Source organism: Aplysia californica, unplaced genomic scaffold (genome assembly GCF_000002075.1).
Source record: "Aplysia californica isolate F4 #8 unplaced genomic scaffold, AplCal3.0 scaffold00301, whole genome shotgun sequence".
Taxonomy (NCBI): Eukaryota; Metazoa; Mollusca; class Gastropoda; order Aplysiida; family Aplysiidae; genus Aplysia; species Aplysia californica.
This window is the reverse complement of record NW_004797571.1, coordinates 106,515-127,031: the sequence shown is the minus strand read 5'-3', so window position 1 is coordinate 127,031 and position 20,517 is coordinate 106,515. Positions and strand designations below refer to the sequence as shown.

Below are 20,517 nucleotides of genomic sequence, written 5' to 3'. Positions count from 1 at the left end.
TCCCCCCCACAAAACCCCACCCCCCCCAAACAAACAAACCACCCCCAACAAACCAACAAAATCAAACAGGCCAGCTAGAAGCCCTTACACAACTACTGCAAGGGAGGTCCGCGGCAAATTTTAGGACAGGGCAATTTTTAGGATTCTCACCACACTGACTTTTTTGTTGCTGTTCTGCAGAAAGTTAAACCTCATCAATGTATAGGAATTATGGGTTTAAATCAGGGCAGGTATACATTTTCCTCATCCTTCTCAAACTACTTCCTCTCAGACCACTGTCGATAAGGGGAGGGAAGGGAGATTACGATACTAAAAAGTTCATTCCCCCCCCCCCCGAAAAAACAAAACAAAACAAAAACAAACCAAAAAAAAAATCTCACAACAAATCAAGAGAACTCTTCCTCAACTGGAAAATCATTACTTTCGTTTACGCGATTGTAATGCATTTTACAGCACTTGCTACACAATAAGGTCATATAAGTGCCGAAGATTAGAAAGCGGCACAAGAGCAAAACATACAAAGAAAAAGAAAAAGTAGGAGAGATAAGGACGATAGGACGTTTGATAGGAAAGAACTGGCAAACCCCACCAAAACATCATCCAACCATCCACAGCAAATTTCGGCATGAAATGAAATAATACAGTGAACATCAGAAATGAACTCCAAAAAGTAGTCGGCAATCTGACCTGTGGGTACGGTTTGGAGGAATCAGCTCGACTCAACATGGTCAGGACAAAGGCTGCCGTTTTTCCCGTTCCACTCTGACTTTGGGCAATCATGTTACAAGGCCTGTGAACAGATGTGAACATGATTGTAAGACATTCGTACAACAACATGATCCGCACACCCACCACAACAAAATTTCGTGTGTCTTCTTTAAAATCAGATAGTAATAATAATAGATAGCATTTGTATCGCGCAAATCTCCGCTCAACAGCAAGCTTTAAGCACTTCACAATCTATACTATTACCTCAGCAGACCTGAGATTTTTCTGAAACAACCTCAACTTCCTGGGAAGCATACAGTGCAAGCAGCCATTTACAGGGGCTAAAAACACAAACAAAATGACAAGATCTTTCGCTGTGTATGGCTGGGTACCCATTCCCACCTGGGTGAAGTGGGGAAAATTCGTGTAAAGTGCCTTTCCCAAGGACACAACGTTGGGCCACCCGGCTCGAACCCCGAACCCGCAACCTCACGATTACGAATCTGGCAGCCTAACCACTAGACCACCGACAACCTCACGATTACCAGTCCGATAGCCTAACCACTAAGCCAATGACGCCACAAATAGGCCTACACCTAAAACTGTGTTAACGATCTCCAATTATGCTTACAGAAAAACATCTAAGGTGAAGTAGATCAGGCAATAAATGGTGATTAAACTAACATTTAAAATGACTTTTTAAAAACTTAAAAAAAACAAGTACAAAACAACATCTCAAAAAACGTCACAGAAATTAAACGATTTGAATCACATTAAGTGAAAAAAGAAGTCAATCAAAATAGCAAAATACCAAGGGAATTTAAAAAAAAAAGAAAGTTAAAAAAAAGTTTGGTACTTACGGGTCAGCTAACAACACTGGCAAAGCCGTCTCTTGAATCTTCGAGGGAGCATTGAATCCCATGTCGTACACACCTTTCAACAGTTGAGGTTTTCTACAAGGAAGTTAATTATACAAAACATTGAGGTAGGTAAATAAAAGTGGGTAATGAAATACTAACTTATCAGTGACCAAACTAACCATTTCTTCACTTTTTATTTCATTGGAAGGAGTCTCACAGTTTGGTGGTCGTAACTTTTCCTTGTCAGCTGACAAACAAAATATACCCCAGAACTAAAACTGAAAATCTCCTTACTTCACGGGACCACTTGATTTCACCACAAAATAAGTCCGCAGGAAGGAAATGAAATATCTCAATAGGTTAACAATTTTAAGGTTTTGAGGGATTCTTCCATTCTCAGAAGATCGGAATGTCTAAGGAAGCTACCTTGACAGGCTGGTTATTTTTCTCACATAAAGGACTGTATGTAACGATGAATTATGATGAAAGCCGACACTTAGAACAAAAAGTACGGACTATTTCAGATTCTGAGAAAATTTGCAGCCTTTTAACACTTACAGTATCATCTGTCGCCAGGCCGTAGTATACATGAGCTCACTACCGCTAGTGACTTTAGTCGCCGACGGAACCAGGCGCACTAAACATAAATAAACAAAGAATGGACGCACTGCACTGAAGTAAATACCAAAGGAAGTCACTCTATATGACAGCTGAATGGTTGATGAACCTCTATGAATTTTTAAAATGTGTTACTTTGGCTGCCAAGGTTTTTTTAATTAAAAAAATTCTACCACGGCTTCAGCGTTCTAAACTGGTGCGGTACTTGAGGGATTTTCACAATATGAGCCTGCGGTACTGTAAGTGTTAAGCAATCATCCATCAACAAGATTATATTGACCACGTGATGTTCCCAAAAGTTGTATTTTGAACTCACAAAAGGTTATCTAGATTACATTGTTGCTGTCGAGAGAATGAGTTACTCCAAAATCATTTGCTCACTATGTAAGGCACGGGCACACAGTTAAACATTTTTTCTTATGACAGCAATAATGCCTGATTAAAAAATTCAAGAAATGTGAAACTCTTCTTCCATGCTTTTTTTGTGCTCCACCTGGAACATAACCTCCCCCCCAAAAAAAAACCCAAAACAAAACAACAAACCCCAACAAACAAACAAACAAAAATCAAATTCAGGCACAGGCAAACACACTCAAAAAAACTGTACAAGGGGCATAAATCAATTTAAAATTGAGGCATCACCTTCTGACATAACCTCAATCAGAGGAAATAACTACAGTCAAAATAGTTGAAGATGGCCACCCATTGTGAAGGAGAAAAGTGGTTGTCTTACACAGGTGGACGTCCTGGACAGAGTCATTTTAACCCTATCCGTACATCGTGTTTCACTATCGTATCCATACGACGTGAGGAACTCTGTGCCCCCTATTTCCAAAGAGGAAGTTTACTCGTTAATCCGATCCGTACGCTTTGCATAGCAGTCTGTCAAAAATGATTTTTTGAGAAATACCGAAAGTTTCAAAGAGATCTTCGCACTACAAATATTCTAAAATGTGAAGAATACAACCCCTGGGGCACAAAATGACCCCAGGTGTACGAATAGAAAAAATGTGAAGAAAGAACTTGTGGGAAGTGGTCATTTCTACAGGCTGTTGTCTTGGACATGTGACCATTAGGGCAAGCTCCACTGTTATATCTATAGTCAACAATGCACACAAAAATATACACTTACAAATGTAACGCTTCAAATGATTTTACTGAGTGCAAAGGGGACGTTGGATCTTTTCTCAGGACCTCAAGATCAGCTTTGTTATGGACCAGTTTCGAGTGAAGAAGCTTCTGTAGCAGTGATATATCACTTTTGGACACTGAAAAGAGAAAACAAGAAGACAAAATTACGTAAAACATCCACCTCTAAACTAGATTTTTTAAAATCTCCACAAACCCAGTCAAAATGAGTCTCAAGTCACTAAAAATCAAGTTCTAAATCTGATAAGAAGAGTAACTTTCTTCAATAAAAAACAACAACCACCGACTGACCATAGTCTATTTCCTACCCTCAACGTGCATACAAGTAAGGAAGAGTATAAATTTCTTTGAAATTACACACACTGCTGTCAAACAGGTTAGAGATGTTTTTATGCTGTGAGATGAAACATTGCGCACAAAAATCGGGAACACAGCAGGACAAAAAGACAAGACTTCAGCGATACAACTGAAACATATATATATTCTCTGACATCAAATATACCTTTGTCATCTGTTGATTCATCTGGAGGTTTGTTCTCCCCTGCCCCTTGCTGTTCAGCATTGTCCTGGGTTTGTTTCACGGCCACTGGACTGGCACCACCTGACTGGCCTTCATCTTTGTGAATCCTCAAGTCATCAATCTGGTAATCAGAAACTTTAAAAGTTAATATCAAATCTGTCAAAGAAAAACAGTATTTAGGGGTAAGAAATGATCCATAGTTTACCAAATATTTAAATTTTATTTCAAATCAATACATCTCAAAAGAAACATTTTGTTTGCAAGTCAGCATCACCATTTAAGCTTTAAAACTCTTTCTATACCGTGAACCGACATATCGTTACATTTCTTTACGCCTGATAGCTAAACGCAGATGATTCTTGGCACAGAAAAAGTTAAGGGATCACCTCTCATGTATTCTGTCAGTCTGAAAGCACAAATGAAATTTTTTATTATTTCTTTTTATTTTTTACCACAGGTAGAAAGATATCTCTATCAAATATTCAGAGACACCCACATTTTAAGAAAAGGCAAGACAAAAGTGCAGTACTACTCTCATGATGTCTCACCTGTGATACTGACTGTTTTCAAACGACAATCTTTTTCTTCTCTGGCTTTTTCAACAAAATGGACATAAAAATAAACAAACTGAGGAGAGATCTATCTATAATCTAAACGCAACACCTGAGAATTTATCATTCACTGACCTATTTCGTTCTCAGGAAAGTCCAGTAATAATAACACACACATATACTATACAGTAAAAATTGTTCCATAGACAGCCACCCCTTGGCGAGGAGAACAATGGTCGTCTCAGATAGAGGAGGAAGTCTTGAACAGTGACATAATTAAAAAAAACAACCAAACAACCAAAGGGAAGAGTGGGATGTGGTCATTTGTACTAGTAACTATGTAGAGGTGATTGTCTGGACAGGTGGGCGTGCGAGCAAGTTTGACGGTAATACAAACAAATTAGACATGAAGCAACAGCGAGCGACTAGCACTCCTCTGTGATAAAATAAAGATGGTGTATTTCCACGATCTATTTTAGTCGTCTTCCGGGGCTTCCCTTGCAAGTTGACTAGATCTCATTGTGGGGGGGGCCCGCTTTGCCGCTTAGCGCGCGATGGGCTACGTCACTAGGTTTCATCGCCGACTGTTTAGGCTGTGTGTGCGCTTGCGTGTGTTTGTGAGTGTGTGAGTGTGTCTCACCCAGTGTGCGCACATGCATTCGTGTGTTTTTGAGTGTGAGTGTGCACAACTTTGAGGAGAAGGCAAGACTGAGTCAACAAATAGCTTACTGACCTACTGGCGAGGGGAGTCTTGGGGGAAACCCTGGAAAATGACAAAATAGATGGTAAAAATAGGCCTACCTGATCTCTATATTTGGACCAATCACAGAAGTGTGCTAGAGGTGCTCGTTGTGGCTTCAGGTACAAATTAGGCCTCTATCACATAATAAATCCAAAACAATTATTGAATTAAACTGACCTTTCACTTCAACTTTTACGACTAGATCTCTATTTAGATATCTAGCTAGTAGCTAGTATCTAGAGACTAGCGCCTAAAAAAAGGCTAACCTTATCACCTTATCACAAATCACAGTCAAGCAGAGATCTAAGAATCTAATCTAGATTTAGGCCTGAATATTTACAATGGCTGTAGTTATTCGCACAGGGTGTGTGAATACTATGAAAGTTTATTCGCACAGGGAGTGCGAATACTTTGAAATTTTATTCGCACGGGGTGTGCGAATACTATGAAATTTTATTCGCACAGGGTGTGCAAATATTATGAAATTATATTCGCACAGGGTGTGTGAATACTATGAAGTTATATTCGCACAGGGTGTTTCAAAAGAAGGATGGAAATCGGCCAACCATTTCCTCATTTTTTCCCCTCATCGCGCAAGGACAAAGATCATAGGGGCTGGATTGAACTTTGGTGGACCCACCGTGTTTATATGTATTAATGCGCACTAGGCAAACAAAGGACTTATACTTATACAGTCATGGGTCCTAATCGACCGCTACGCGAACTAGTTCCCGGCGACGCGAGGCGGAGTGAGTGAGGGCTGCGAGAATACCACGAGAGAGAGAGATAGAGAAAGAGAAGGGGGGACGAGACAAAGTTGTAAACGGACCTGTTATCTAAATCATTGAAAAGATCAAAGTCCGGAATATCTAAGCATCGGATGAGGACGTTTACCGCAGGAACAGGCGCAGGGTTCTCACTATTATATTAGTATTACTTGATCCCATCCGCTGTTTCTTTTTAGGGGGAGGCAGTGGAGGGAGACCAGAAGTGGAGTATTGACCAGCAGGTTCCTGATTTTCTTGATTACATGTCGTAGGCTTATTTTTGCTCCTTTTCTTTTTAGGGGGAGGCAGTGGAGGGAGACCAGAAGTGGATGATTGACCAGCAGGTTCCTGATTTTCTTGATTACATGTCGTAGGCTTATTTTTGCTCCTTTTCTTTTGAGGGGGAGGCAGCGGAGGGAGACCAGAAGTGGAGGATGGACCAGCAGGTTCCTGGTTTTCTGAATTAGTCGTAGTACGCTAATTTTTGGTGGACCACACATTCAGCACTTAAGTTATTAGGATACTTATAGATATAGTATTCGACAGTCGGGGGAGGGGGGGGGGGGAGGGGGCTGCCACATGCAAATCAATTATAATAAACAGAGAAAAGTGGACCAGGAACATTTTATAGTTTGCTCTGCACAAGAACTTTACTTTAGTGGACCCACATTGCCAGCCTAGGCTAGGCCTAAGAGGTACCATGAGACTAATGAGAGACGATAGAGGCGCGGGTGAAGTTTACCAGACCAGTGAAAAGAGGGGGAGACATGGTGGAGGTATCTAGATTCGTTTCTAACGTGTACTGTAGGCTCTCTTCTCAATTAAGTTCAGACTTTTCTTCTCTTCGCTTACTTGGGCCAAGACTTGACCGTAGCCTAGATTCTAGAAGAAATGGAAAACCGGGAAGGATTTTTACCTGTCCTGTACCGTGGTCTCCAAAATCCGTATTAGATCTAGATCTAATGTACATGATGAATAACAAGCAAGCATAGAATGACCATTCCTTTCTTTAAAAAAAAAATTCTTACACTCACACCAGAATCTACTCTTAATATCTAGATCTACATAAGTTAAAGAAAAATACATGTGTATAGTCTAGTATTTAGTAACCCATCATCATCATGCCCATGTAGATCATTGTGGGAACAATAGATATCTAGACATCTAATGGGCCTGTCTGTTCTCAGTGTCAGTGGGAATAGTTTCTTGGCCTCATCCCAGTGACACTGGGACCAATTCTGGCCTATTCCCAGTGCTTTCCAAAATTAAAACCCTTTGCCTAAAACTAAAGGTGGGATACCTGGGTGTGACAAATGAGGTCCAAAATCAACTTTATTTAGTAACTCTGTAGTAATACATCATATTATTTATGGCCAAATGATTGCAGTTTTACTTTTAAGGACTGTTCACAAATGACCCCACCCCTCTTGTCATCTTTCCCAGGACACCCCCCCCCCCCCCCCCCGTCAAGCTGCCGTCAACCAAAAAGTACACGTGTACATTTAGATAGAACCTGTACAGGGTGCATTTTATATTTACACCTTTGATCTTTTTAAAAAAAAAATTGTTTATTAATTTAAAGAATACAATAATGGTGGCACTGCCCCTGCTTGCACTGGAACCCGATCGACTGGTACACGTACACAGCACTCAGGGGGTCTGTTTGGCCAATTTTGGTGAATCGTGTCACCACAAATTTTGTGTTAGTACTTTCATACTCTTTCAGAGCCTCTGTGAACTCTGAAAAGCTCTTGAACTTTGCTCCCACTTCCATGCTGAATAGATCTAGAAAAGCTAGACCTAGGTGTTGAGTAATTTCAGATTTGCGACGCATGATAGCCTTGGGGCCAAGAGAACGCTACTGGCAAAGTTCCCTCAGGGCTCTGTTTTGAAAAATGAAAATGCCACGCAGGTAAGCTTATTATATAGGCCACCTAGTTTCGCGGTGCGAATAATATTAAGGCCGGCACTATTTCTCCGAACGTTCGGGAAAATAAAGCTAAGCACTATTTCTCCGAACGTTCGGGAAAATAAAGCTAGGCACTATTTCTCCGAACGTTCGGGAAAATAAAGCTGGGCACTATTTCTCCGAACACTCTGAAATCACATCCTTTCCCGCAAATTTAGGATATTATATAGATATATAATTATAGTATAGGCCTACCAAAGATTGTTCGTATACAATATGGTTCAAGCGGTCCAAAAAATGTCCGCAGTAAATATTTATATAAAGAATGCTACAATTCCAAACAGTTTTTCGCTACAGATATGACGAGTTGCCTATGAAGGGTGCTGCTCTAAAACGTAATGTGTTGTGTTCACTCGTGTGCTGTCTAGATCTAGATCTAGATCTACGGAGGGTTATTGATAACGACACATAGAACTATTAGAACTGGCATCTGCGGTGGTCACTGCCACGACCAATAATGTACCGACACTGGCAGGCCCCTTAAGGTGTGTGATTCCATAATTTACATGTAATATCCTCTCCTTTAAAAAAAAAAAAATTACTCACATTTAGGGTTAAAACAGCCAATCTTCTTCGGACAGGTGGACACACGCCCATATTTGTTAATGTTTGTTGTTTATCATGGGCTGTTCTAATTTTGATTTCATTCTGTTGTGAAACCTTTCTTTTTCACGTTTTTACACTCATCTAAAAGTCTCTAGACTAGCTCTTGAAAATTGAAATAAATATAGACCCAAAAATTTGCTCCTGTGTGTGTGTGTGTGTGTGTGTGTATGTATGTGCGTGTGTGAGTGTGTCTGTGTGTGATAGTAAGTGTGTAAGTGGAGAGTGAGTGTGTGTGTGTTTGTTTTTCGGGCTTTATTTCAGCCTTCATTCAGTAACAGTTCAAAGTATACAAAAATAGAAACACAGGATCCATTCACTCCAGGGCTCACGAGTCGTTAATCTTTTTCAGTTTCACTCATTCATTCAATTCCCGTGTTCTCTCCCGCGGCTCATCCCCGTCCGCATGGCTTTCACACCCCACCCCCTCCCTCCAGGCATACACAAAGAAAATCTCACTCATTCCCTTGCACCCTGCGAACCATGGACAATAATATAGGCAAAACACTGCCTAAGCTGCATTATTCTCGTTCGTGAGCTGTGGACCAGGCCAGGGGGGTCGGTGTCGTCGTCTTGTAGTTGCTGTCGGGTGTGGATACACTCGCACATTCTTCCTTTAACCCGCTCTTTCACTCACACTGTCTCTCCATCCACAGCTCAGCTCGTCATACGTTCAAAAGTTGTCCATTGGTCATGTTTGTTTAGTTAGTGTGTGTATAAGTTTATGTGTGTACATGTGCATGATGGTGGTGGGTGTGTGGTGGGTTTTACTGAAGGTTGTCTGTAGGCGGGCTTTCCATGCGGTGTTCCTTCCCCCAGACCAGAGGCAGAATGAAAGTTGGCGCCGAACTCTCGCAATAAATAGGCAAAACATCACGAGACCGGAAGCCGGAAACCGTTCGGAGAAATAAAGATGGGCACTATTTCTCCGAACGTTCGGAGAAATAGTCACTTCGTAATATTAATTCTTATCGCACACCCGGTGCGAATAATATTAATTCTTATGCGCATACCCGGTGCGAATAACCACTTCCATTTACAATACATCATTAGCTCCAACCTGTGTGGTTAGACTCTTTTCTCCTTTCTCCTGTTTTGTAATCAGATCACCCCAGTCGTCCGACATCTTGGTCTTGAATATTAGTAGTGGAGTGGCTGTTGAACAAAGCAGACAAAACTGAAACTGAAACAATGAATACGGGAATTTTTAATTCTAAAAATAACATCCACAACTGTTTCTAAACAGCCAAAGCTGAATTACTGTTCTAGATCTAGATATAGATCTATACATAAATCCATTTAATTCAGTGTATTTTAAATGCTTGAGAAGCGCCTAGAATTGACATATCAAGGGTAACCTAATCCACGAAAGTGAAAGTATCCGCCATGAGAATGATTCAAAGAAGGGGAGATGGAGTCTTCTCTATGACAGACTATGATTCATAGTCTGCAACATTTCTCGAAGGAAACTCAAAATCAACAGACGTCTAAAACGTGCATAAGCAGTACAGAATAAATTCATGAAAAGAGAAAGCAACCCATGGATCAACTGAAAGCCATGAAAAGAAGAAAAAGTAAACCCAATTACATCCAGTCGGCTTCTAAAATAATCAAAACATTCTCTACTTCTCTACTCACGTTTGGTGTTTGGGTAAAGTTTCTAATATCCGCCTACTTACCGTAAATATACAAAAAGTTTGTACCCAGAAAGGCGCAAAGCATCCAGCATTATAAAAATGATACACTGAAAAAAGTCCCCCTTCTGATCAGTGGAAGGCTTGTAAATTTTTTTTCGAGGCCTAGAGCCAACATCCCACCTATCCAATATAAAAATAAAACAACGACATCAACAAAAACAAACAAACATAAACAACAACAATCGAAATGCCTAAAGCGTTCATTATTGTCAAAAAGCAGTTTCTGTCATTAGACTGCTGACTTGTTTTTGCCGGTATCTTTTTAGTTTCTAAAAATTTCAATGAAACAAAACTTCGTTTGATCTAGTTTCCCAAAAACTTGGCATACTATTGACAAATGTAAATTATTTTATAGATTTCCAATTGTTAGGCCTAGTTATGTGAAGAATTGTTTTGAAATCTTCTAATCTTGCTTTGGAAAATAGGGGATTCAATTATTTTCAAAGCAAAGAGCCCCGTAAAGAAGATAGATACAGTTTTGAATGGTTATACAACATCGAGAATATTTACACACCTAGGCCAGCCCTTGACATTATTCACGATCCTTTATTAGTTTAAAGAAAATATAGATCTAGTACACACTACAGTCTATTATGTTATAATACCTTCAAAACCTAACAGCAACAGATAATTTCATTCTCTAAAATGTTCTTCTTTCACTCCCTTTACCTGCCTGCTAAACATGTACTGTCGTCTGCTTTCGTCTACATTTTATTATTTTACCCCCCCCCCCCTTTGCCCTCTGGGCTCCTGACCCTTTTGCAGCCTTTCTACAGCTAGGCTACTCCTTGGCTTCTTCAGCCACACCCCTGATCTTAGGGTAGGTAAGATCTAACGCTTAGCTTTTTCGGATAAGGGCAAAACATCGGGGAGGCCCCGTATGCAAGTTGCTCATGTTAAATATGTCTTGATGGTCCAAAATCGATAAGAGTAGGCTTCGGCCACCGTCCAGGCAAAATTCAAAATTAAATCCTACGTCATACTAAAACTAAAAATGTTTAAATGTGTACTGCCCGCTCATATGACCTTATGCAGTTGCGAGCACCGTAAAACACTCCCCCCCCCCCCCCCCCCCCCCGCCCCCAAAACATGTATCTTTCATTCATGTTTCACTACAAATTACACTTTTCACTGAAGCTGGAGCCAGTCAAGGCCTGCCACAGAATTCTACGTGTAGAATTCTGTGAGGCCTACCCTCTATCATCTATGGAAATATAACTGACTCATGAAAGTACGAAGGACAATAATATTATGGTCTCTCAATTATTCGCAAATCAGTTTAGAAACGGCCACGAATGTCCTCGAGGATAATATAGCAAAAAGAAAAAGACTATCGACATTGAAAAGTAAAATCTAGAATCGAGTTCATGTGTTTAACGACTCAAAACAAAACGCTGAGTAAGGTCTCTGGTTATTCATTCTGGAACTTTACTTCAATGATGGCGATCAAATTCGCGTATAGTTCTGTTGTGTTTATCGTTTTTATCTATCTTACTGTTGCCTCTAATGAATTGTATGATATTCTTGGTGTTCACAAGTCAGCCAGTAGCCAGGAAATAAAAAAGGCGTATAAAACTTTGGCGAGGGAATGGTAAGTTCCTGCTTTACTTGACTGCTTGCCTACCCACTGCTAACAACTAACACTACTGACTACTCTAATCTAACATTATGAAATGATGCTATGCTATCTAGATTTCTAGCTAAGATCTATTCTAGATCTAGATCTAGATCTAGGTCTAATTATATTGTAATCTATTAAACTATGACTAAGTTCGCAACACTGATTCTGATATTAACAATGACGACAGTGCAGTTGGCTATGGAGCTATTCATCCTCTGCTCTTCTTTGTTTAGAGTAGGCTAGGCCTAGGCAACTGATTCATCCGTTTCATGTCGTAAATATTTTCCCCCTTCTAAGCCTAGACTCTAAGCCGTAAGTCCAAGTAAGTCATCACAAATGAGGCCGGTTAAGGTGTGGACCCAGACAGATGACTCTGAAACTAAAATAAAGTACTTTCAGTGCAGCCTACAGCTGTAGTCTGCTACATTTTGAAAACCAATGAGAAGAGAAAGGAGTCAGGAGTTAACATTGTTCTTTAAGGCAATCGATGGGAAAGGCACCAGAAAAATTAACTCATCTGGTGATAAGATATTGGGACAATTGTAAAAAATCAATTTTACAACAATTATGAGAAAAAGAATCCATTTTCAATTTTTGTTTTCCTTGAAAACGTACTTTTAAACTTGAAAACTTTCCTGGGGGCTCTCGCCGTCTAGAGGTTTTTTATGGTGTTCACCTCTCATTCAAAAGGTCCTATGTTCGAAGCCTGACAGTGACGGAAAATTTTCTTCTCTAGAAATTTCTCCTTTCACTCCTTTTCAGCTCCCTGCCATGTTCCGTCCTCTGCTTTCATCTCTACTTTCTTGCCCCCTCTTCTGGGCTCCTGACTCTTTCTCCAGTATTTCTATTGCTACTCCTTGGCTCCTTCTTACTGCTGTCTTTCAGCCACATCTCTGGTCTTAGGGTAGGTAAAATCTAACACCTTCTAGCCTTCTCGCATAAAGACGAAAAATTTTGGAGGTCCTATGTGTGCAAGTTCCGCATGTTAAAGGTCCCTTGGTGGTTCAGAATCAATTTATGTAAGACTAGAGGCTGGGGGCCCCCACCTAGGCAAAAATTTATCTTAAGAATAAAAATTCCTTCTAAATTGAAAATGTTTAATGTGTCCCGCACGCTCATATAACTTAACCTTATTCAATTGGGAACACCGTAAAACACTTCCCCCCAAAAAATTTTGCTCTAAAGTAATAAGTGTTTTTTTTTTTAACTTGAATTTTATTTGCTCTCCGGAAAATACCTGAAATTCGAGCCTTAGCAACAGGTTCTCCCGCAGGGGGAAGGTACCTGAAAAATGAAATGTGGTGACATCGGAATCATTGAGATCTCAGCCGTTTATTGATCAATCTCTCAGCCAATTTTCATATATCTTAAGAATTGAAGCCCAAGACCTAAACGTGAAGGGTCTCATTCGTAAATACAGCGAAAGCTGAAGTTCTGCTGAGAAATTTTTTGCATTTTTCTCAAAATTGAGTTTTTGTTGTCTTGTGGTATACTTTATATGAAGAACAATGCATCTTGAAAATTTTATTTTATCACTAGGCCCATGAAATTTTTACAGCACTGTTCACATAATTGCCTCTATATATGCCTACAGACAGAGGCTTTTGTCTTAAAAAATTATAAAACTTTTAGGAAAAAAATTGACAATGGGTGAAATGTACTTTTGGACAGTAAAATAATGGGTTTGAAAATTCTGTCCTCATTAAAGATTATGATTAGTAAGAAGTCCGTAGAGTTTGGTCATGACACAGATATTGAACTATTAACTGTATCTGGCTGTATTGAAAATTTTTACGTTTTCAGGTAAGAACATTTTGTTCTAGAGTGATCTTTGTACTTATTATAAAATAGGCATTCCATGACCTATAAAAATAGATCAGATGGAACCCAAAATTAATTATAGACCTTCAGAAAGAAGTGGATCATAATTACATAATATCACCGGTTCACTGGAAACATCAAAAGGACTTGAATAACAATGCATAAATGACTACAAAAGCTGAAAACTGACTCTTGCTATCTCTCCTTGAAATTAAAGCCACAATTAGTAGGTGTTTGTCTGCATTGTTCGTAGTATATTTTAGATCATGTTCAAAATGTGGCAAACTTTCCTCTGCCACAACTGGTCTCATCGGCCGCAGCTGAAGCCACAAGCCATCTCAAGCTTTAATTCTTCAAATTCTTCTATTTTTCTGGAGAAATATTCTCCTCTGCGGATGTATTGGTCATCGTCAGACATTGACGGACAAGCTATTATTAATATGTACATTTTTGAGAATTGAAAACTCTGAGAAGCTCTCCTATGAAACGTTTCTGTTTTGTTTTTAAATATATATTTCGACTAGGACATTTTCAGTACACTGGTAGAGATCTAGTCTGAATTCCCAATTTTGTGCTTGTTTCCAGGTAAAGAACTCAGTCACTGTCTCAAAAGGCAAAGAGGGGAAAAATGTGTTTTGTTTTGGCTCAGTCTGCAAATTTTAAAAATTGTGTTAGGCATTTCAACTGAAACTGTATAAATCTAAATCTCTAAGAATGTTTCACAAGGTTTTTATATATGATATATGTGTACTCTTTTTTTCATTTACAGGCATCCTGATAAAAATCAAGATCCTTCTGCAACTGACAAATTCACGAAAATCAATGAAGCTTATGAGGTTGGTAGTAAAGGAGCTATGAGATAGACCGCATGCTGTTTCAATGAGAGCTCGGGTCTATCAAGACACCAGGCTAAGACATAATGAATAATGAAAAGACATAATGAATAATGAGAAAAAAACAACATTCTTACATCACTAAGGTTGGAACTTTGAAACTTTGCATCTTTTGATTTGTTGTTACATAAGCCCTGCTTGTATCGTAATTGTTTAGTCTTTTTCTCTGTTTACACAACTTCCATGCTCTCATTAGAGATATTTTTATCGTACTTTGTTGTTAAGTTTTGTTCTATTGAGTTTTAATTTGTCTAAAAATTTCCCTAAAGGGGCGGCTCTACTTCTTTGCTGTGGTTCTGTAAGGAGGCTGAGCTTTATTGTTTTTAAATTATCAGTAAAGGAATGGCAATATCTGTTAAAGACAGTCAGAGGGTGAAAGGGATGTTTTCCCTGGAACAACTGATCTGTATCTAGTTGTTTGTTAATCTTCAGTGCAAACAAATGAACATTCAAGACACTTTGTACTTTGTTGATGTTTTTTCAATGCCTCATCATCCGTTATACCTCACACTGCCACCCAGACACTGAGTGACCCCCAACGCCGGGCAGACTACGACAACTATGGCTACACTTCGGCCCAAGAGCAGCAGAGGAACCCGCATGCGCACCCTGGCAGGGGCTTTCATCCGTTCGACGATTTCTTCTCGGGGGGATTTGGCTCCTTCCGTTTCGGTGGCAGAGAGAGTGTCAGCATGGAGAAGTTCCTCATCACTCTGCGGTGGGTATTTGGAGCAAACCAGCCCAGCACTCTGATAAAATCATAGCCCTCCAATTTTTTTTTTTTGCCCTTCAAAGAACACCAATTTTATTTGCATAAAATAGATTTTTAAAATTTGAATTCTGTTCCCATCTGTTGTGTGTGGTTGGCAGGGCTGTGGTAATTTCGCAGTGACTCTCTGCGAGTCTCTCTCACAATGTTGGTTTATGTTGGTTTATGGTAATTTCGCAGTGTCTCTCTGCAAGGCTCTCTCACAATGTTGGTTTATGTGACCGCAGACTTCTCACACTCCACTGAAGTGTGTAAGCCAGATCTTCTGCTGCATATTTTTGTCATGTAGGCCTATGCAAAAAACTCATCCTTGTTCTTCAGCATTGTCCCTGGCTTATGGAGAGATCGTTGGGCAAAACCCATACTGTGCCTGCTTTCTCTCTCTCTCTCTCTCTCTCTCTCTCTCTCTCTCTCTCTCTCTCTCTCTCATCATGACAATGGTAAATGCAATCTAATTTGATCTACTATCTCTGACGCTCATTTTTTTTACTATGTACAAATTACTAATGCTATATGCCTGTTTTGAATACAAAGAATGTATAAGCAAAAATTTGGGACCTGCAAATCTGTTTGCTATGTGTTTGTTCGCCATGTGTGTGATAGACTGTACGTAAGGATATATTTGTATTATGTATTTGTGACTGTCTTTCTGTTGTCACTTTCAGCCAGTACGAGTCGAAAATGCATCCCAGATCTCATCAGAGTCCGTGCTTCATCTATGCGTTTTCTGACTTCTGCTTTGACTGTATGCGCATTGAGCCTGTGGTTTTCAAATTCATGACCGAACTGGATGCTGTGGGTAAGTTTGCTTTTATCACAAATACAGTGTATTTGTGCTCCTATAAATGAGGTAGAAAAGGTGCAATTCCTTTTGTTTTTGTTCCTTTTTTCAATGCATTTATGAATCTAAAATTCAGAGTTTTAAAACATATTGGTTAAAGTGGGACAGAAAGGTTAAGAACAGTTAAAACAAAAGATGGATGCTATTTCATAGCCATGTAAACTGAAATGTATGAACTCATATATATAGTTTCTGGCACGTTGAATTGACGAGATCTTTTTATGATGGAGAGGATTAGAGGACTTTGATGGTCTTTGTGTGAAATGAATTTGGCACCTGTAGAAGATAAGGTAGTTGTAAATTAACTCTTTAAAGTTGGAACAAAGCTCACAGTGTTAGTCCGGAAAGCGGGTCACCACAAAAAAACACAGTCAGCGTTTCCATTATTTCTTCCTAACCTTTGACACAACAAATACAAGTCATACTCTCATGATACATATATTTTTAGCTTTCGCGTGCAATTAACTTTGATTTGAAGTCTATGACATGACTGTATCCCGAAATATCTTGGCTGGTTTATTTTTGGCCATACTAACAAGTTAAAATTTCGCGCCCCCAAAATCAAAATCTTGTGTTTAAAAAAATCTTCTTTTTGCTCATCTTTAACTGAGATCCCAGTGTTACTAGAAGCCCATGTCTTGTCTTGCACAGGTATGTGCGTGGGTGCCGTTCACCTCCGGCGAAGCCCCGGCCTGGCCAGCCACCTGCGTCTGCACACGGCCCCGTACCTGCTGGCCGTGGTCTCGGGCCGGATCACCTACTACAAGAACTCGGCCATCAGCTTCCATCTGCTCAGAGACTTTGTGAAAAAACTATTTCCTGCCGGCACCCTGACCACTGTACGTATAAGTTATCTCTGTCATCATCCTCGTCGTGGTCATCATCAATATCATCATCATCATCATCATCATCATCATCATCATCATCATCATCATCATCATCATCATCATCTTCATCATCGTTGTATACAGCAGATAGTAAAACGGTTAAGACCTGGTAGTATTTCCAAAATAGTTAATGACAAGTTCAACGTTTCGCCCTCAACGGGCTTCATCAGGAACATTCAGAATATAAATCATCACCATCATCATCATCATCATCATCATCATCATCATCATCATCATCATCATCATCATCATCATCATCTTCATCATCCATCAATGCCTTTCTCCCCCTGGGTCAGGGTATAGGTCACAAACAAACACTTTCCACACCCGAGCTAGCTTCTTGATATTTCTGCTTGTGCAAAAGCTCCTCTCTCTCTCCCAAGATGGAAAAAATAGATGTGTTTGCTTGTGTTTCTCTCACTTTGTTTGAGTTTTAACAGGGTCAGGTAGTATGCCCACTGCCAACTGGCTTGTATTGATTGGGGTGTAATAACATTGAAATTTTAACGAAAACTTCAAATTTATTGAATATTTTCTTATCCATTTCTATCTTCAGATCACCGATGACAACTTTGAAGAATTTGTGTCGGGATGGAAGGACAATAGAGTGAGGGCCATTTTCTTCAGCTCCAAAGAGGAACCCTCGATGCGCTTCCTAGCGCCGGCGTTTGCCCACCGCGACCGCATCGCCTCGGGCTACGTCTACACGGGCTCCGCTAACGTCCTCAAGCTGCTCCGGCAGTACAACGTTAACAAACACAGGGAGACCATGCTCTTGTGGAACGAAATCCCTCATCAGACTCTGGCTTCTATTTCAGTGAGTTGATCTTTTTCTACTCCTTTAAGTTTTTTTTTTTTTTTCAGAGTGCTTTCGAACCTGCTCTAACGGCCTCGTGTCTAAGATAGTCACCTGTATAAAGGACTACTTCCTATCCCCCCCCCCCCCCCCTTGCATTTTTAATGTAATATAATGACATTGTCCAAGACAGCCATTTTTCTCCTTAAAAATGGATGGTCATCTTAGACACTTTGAAATGTACTTGAAATGGATCTTTCGATAATTGAGAAGTAAAGCAATTAAACCCTTTCAGTGGGTTTTTGAAAAGTTTTGACTCACATGTTATATTGTGGCTAATAATGCAATTGGATATTTGCTTGTCTGTGAAAGTCATGCCCAAATCTTTGAGCAAACTCTATGTCTTGACACATTTGAAGCTGATTGCATAAACTGAATGATGTTGGAGAAGATTGCTCCTTGCTTTCTCTCTGAAGCTTTTTTTTTTTTTTTATTGAACATGAGTGTCTAGAAAAGGGCCCTACATGTATCATTTCTAAATATGTGTATATATTGCCTCCCTTGTGACTAGATTGGGAAACCTACAAAATATCAAATTTTCTTTTTTTTTTGTTGAAATGATTGTAAATTAGCCATTTTGTATGCTTTGTCAAAGACAAGTCTGAATTTTGATTACTCGTAGAGTTGCTTAAAAATAAGAATAAAGCGGAATAACCCACTGACTGCCAGGTTGTTGAGGATGAAACCAGATAAGTTTTTTTTGCTTCTCCTGTTAAATTTCCTCGGCTAGCCAAAGCTGGTTTTACCGCAAAGGTGATGATACACTGAACGGACCAAAAAATGATGGGGAAGATTGTAATGTGATTTCATTTTTTGTGGTCTTTTAAGTTTTAAGTCTTTGATCTCAATGGTTAAAGTATAGTTTTCCGCTGGCGGCAAGAAGTATCATCTCAAATCTCATTTGACGTGACTGTCTTTGAACAGATGCAGCAGTTGTCCCGGTCCACCATCGACGAAGTCCTGGCCAGCAATCGCTACCTGGCTCTCCCCCGTCTCTCGTCACAGTCGGTGTTTGAGGAATTGTGTCCACAGGAGCCCAAAGTCAAGAAAAGGAGGTAAAATAATCCTGACTTTTGTATTGATACTGTAGAGTTTTTATTGAAGTGATGTGAAAATTAGAGATTTGTAAATTGTACTTGAAATAAATGTGAAATTGTACAGGTTTCATGCCCCTTTCAACACTGTAATGATCTGGACTTTTACACACTTATGTTTTTAGTTTAGATTTAGAAAGAGTTCTACATCACTAACAACACCATTAGGTAATGTAAGTGCTTAAGATTAGAGTTTGTGCCAGAGAGTAATTGTACATACTAAGAAAAGAAGGAGGAGGGATAATTTACTTATCATTATTACCCTAAATGAAGTATTCTCTTTTTATGTTTTTTCACAGCTTGTGTGTGACTCTAATTTGTAAGAAATCAGAGTCGCACGATGAGGCGCGCATTTCCTTCAGGGAATTTGCCCAGAACAGCCCGCTGGGATCCGAACGGATTCGGTTCACGTATCTGTACGAAGACACGCAACAGAACTTTGTGAAAGCCCTCACCAAAGGAAACCAGACGCGCTCACAGACTATCTTAGAGGTACGTGGGAAACATGTTGGTGGCAAGCTGTTCGAATGTCTTACACGCAGGAAGCAACGTTTTTCAGGGGAGAAGAAAGAACTGTTTCATTCTCGCAAAAATTGTACCTATGTTATGTGTTTTTTTCCTGCTTTTATTAAATTTAGAAATCTGAACTTCAATAAAATATTTTTTCAGCACACAATTGGTACCACATAATCAAGGGGGGAACGTTAGGGACATACAGAAATGTTATGGGGTGTTAAGGGGCGTTATACTCATACCACAATTTTATACAACATCATAAACTAGAATTAGAAACACATTTTGGGGGGTAAGTACATCTGAAAAGATGGCCGATGATGTGATGAAAGCGTTGTCTGGATTTTTGGAAGTTTTCTGTCTCCATCTTTTCTCTGTCTAGATCTTGTAGGTAACGACTAAATCTGAGTCGATAGTGCCGTAAATCACCTACTTCAAAACATTTCCCAGTGGATGGGTTGGTTGGCCCTCTAGGTTACTATTTTGTGGCGTACAGATAATATGGTTTGATTTTTTATTTTTATTTTTTTTCCAAGTTGCTATTTTGTGGCTTACAGATTTTTTGGTTTAATTTTTTATTAAACAATTTTTTCCAGGTTGCTATTTTGTGGCTTACCGATTATGTGGTTTGATTTTCTATTTATTTTTATTTTTTCCAGGTTGCTATTTTGTGGCGCACAGACACGAGAAAGCTGAGCTATGAGTTTGTGCCTCACGGCTGGAGTTTGGATCCCCAGTATTCCCCTCAGTCACGCCAGCAGCTGGAGAAGAGGCTCACGGAGCTGCTAAGAGGAGACGCTCTGCTCCCCTACAGGGCCACCGTGCCTGAGTTTTACAACGAGCACATGCTGGTGCGTTAGGGCGTGTCCAACTTGTGGGTGGTTGGTGGGTGCTCTGGTGGGGTTTGTCCAACTTGTGGGTAGTTGGTGGGTGCTCTGGTGGGGTTTGTCCAACTTGTGGGTGGTTGGTGGGTGCTCTGGTGGGGTTTGTCCGACTTGTGGGTGGTTGGTGGGTGCTCTGGTGGGGTTTGCTCCTTGT

General features: G+C 39.9%; 2 protein-coding genes across 2 annotated transcripts in view; one reads left to right on the top strand and one right to left on the bottom strand.

Annotated features, from left to right (window-relative positions):
• Positions 1-10,224, bottom strand: part of LOC101863275 (ATP-dependent RNA helicase DDX19A) — a gene marked incomplete in the record, with an annotated part of 21,207 nt that extends 10,983 nt beyond the window's left edge. The window contains 6 exon segments of the mRNA XM_035970649.1: positions 688-790; positions 1,569-1,661; positions 3,319-3,454; positions 3,838-3,976; positions 9,548-9,642; positions 10,167-10,224. Of these exon segments, the coding sequence (XP_035826542.1) occupies positions 688-790; positions 1,569-1,661; positions 3,319-3,454; positions 3,838-3,976; positions 9,548-9,642; positions 10,167-10,209 (609 nt within the window).
• A 1,325-nt stretch (positions 10,225-11,549) lies between these two features.
• The window catches only part of LOC101860026 (dnaJ homolog subfamily C member 16), a 14,822-nt gene continuing 5,854 nt past the window's right edge, over positions 11,550-20,517 (top strand). The window contains exons 1-9 of the mRNA XM_005101847.3: positions 11,550-11,775; positions 14,396-14,462; positions 15,041-15,237; positions 15,954-16,087; positions 16,781-16,968; positions 17,573-17,833; positions 18,797-18,927; positions 19,266-19,458; positions 20,139-20,330. Coding sequence (XP_005101904.2) covers positions 11,552-11,775; positions 14,396-14,462; positions 15,041-15,237; positions 15,954-16,087; positions 16,781-16,968; positions 17,573-17,833; positions 18,797-18,927; positions 19,266-19,458; positions 20,139-20,330 — 1,587 coding nt within the window. The 5' untranslated portion in view covers positions 11,550-11,551. The remainder of the gene's footprint in view (positions 11,776-14,395; positions 14,463-15,040; positions 15,238-15,953; positions 16,088-16,780; positions 16,969-17,572; positions 17,834-18,796; positions 18,928-19,265; positions 19,459-20,138; positions 20,331-20,517) is intronic.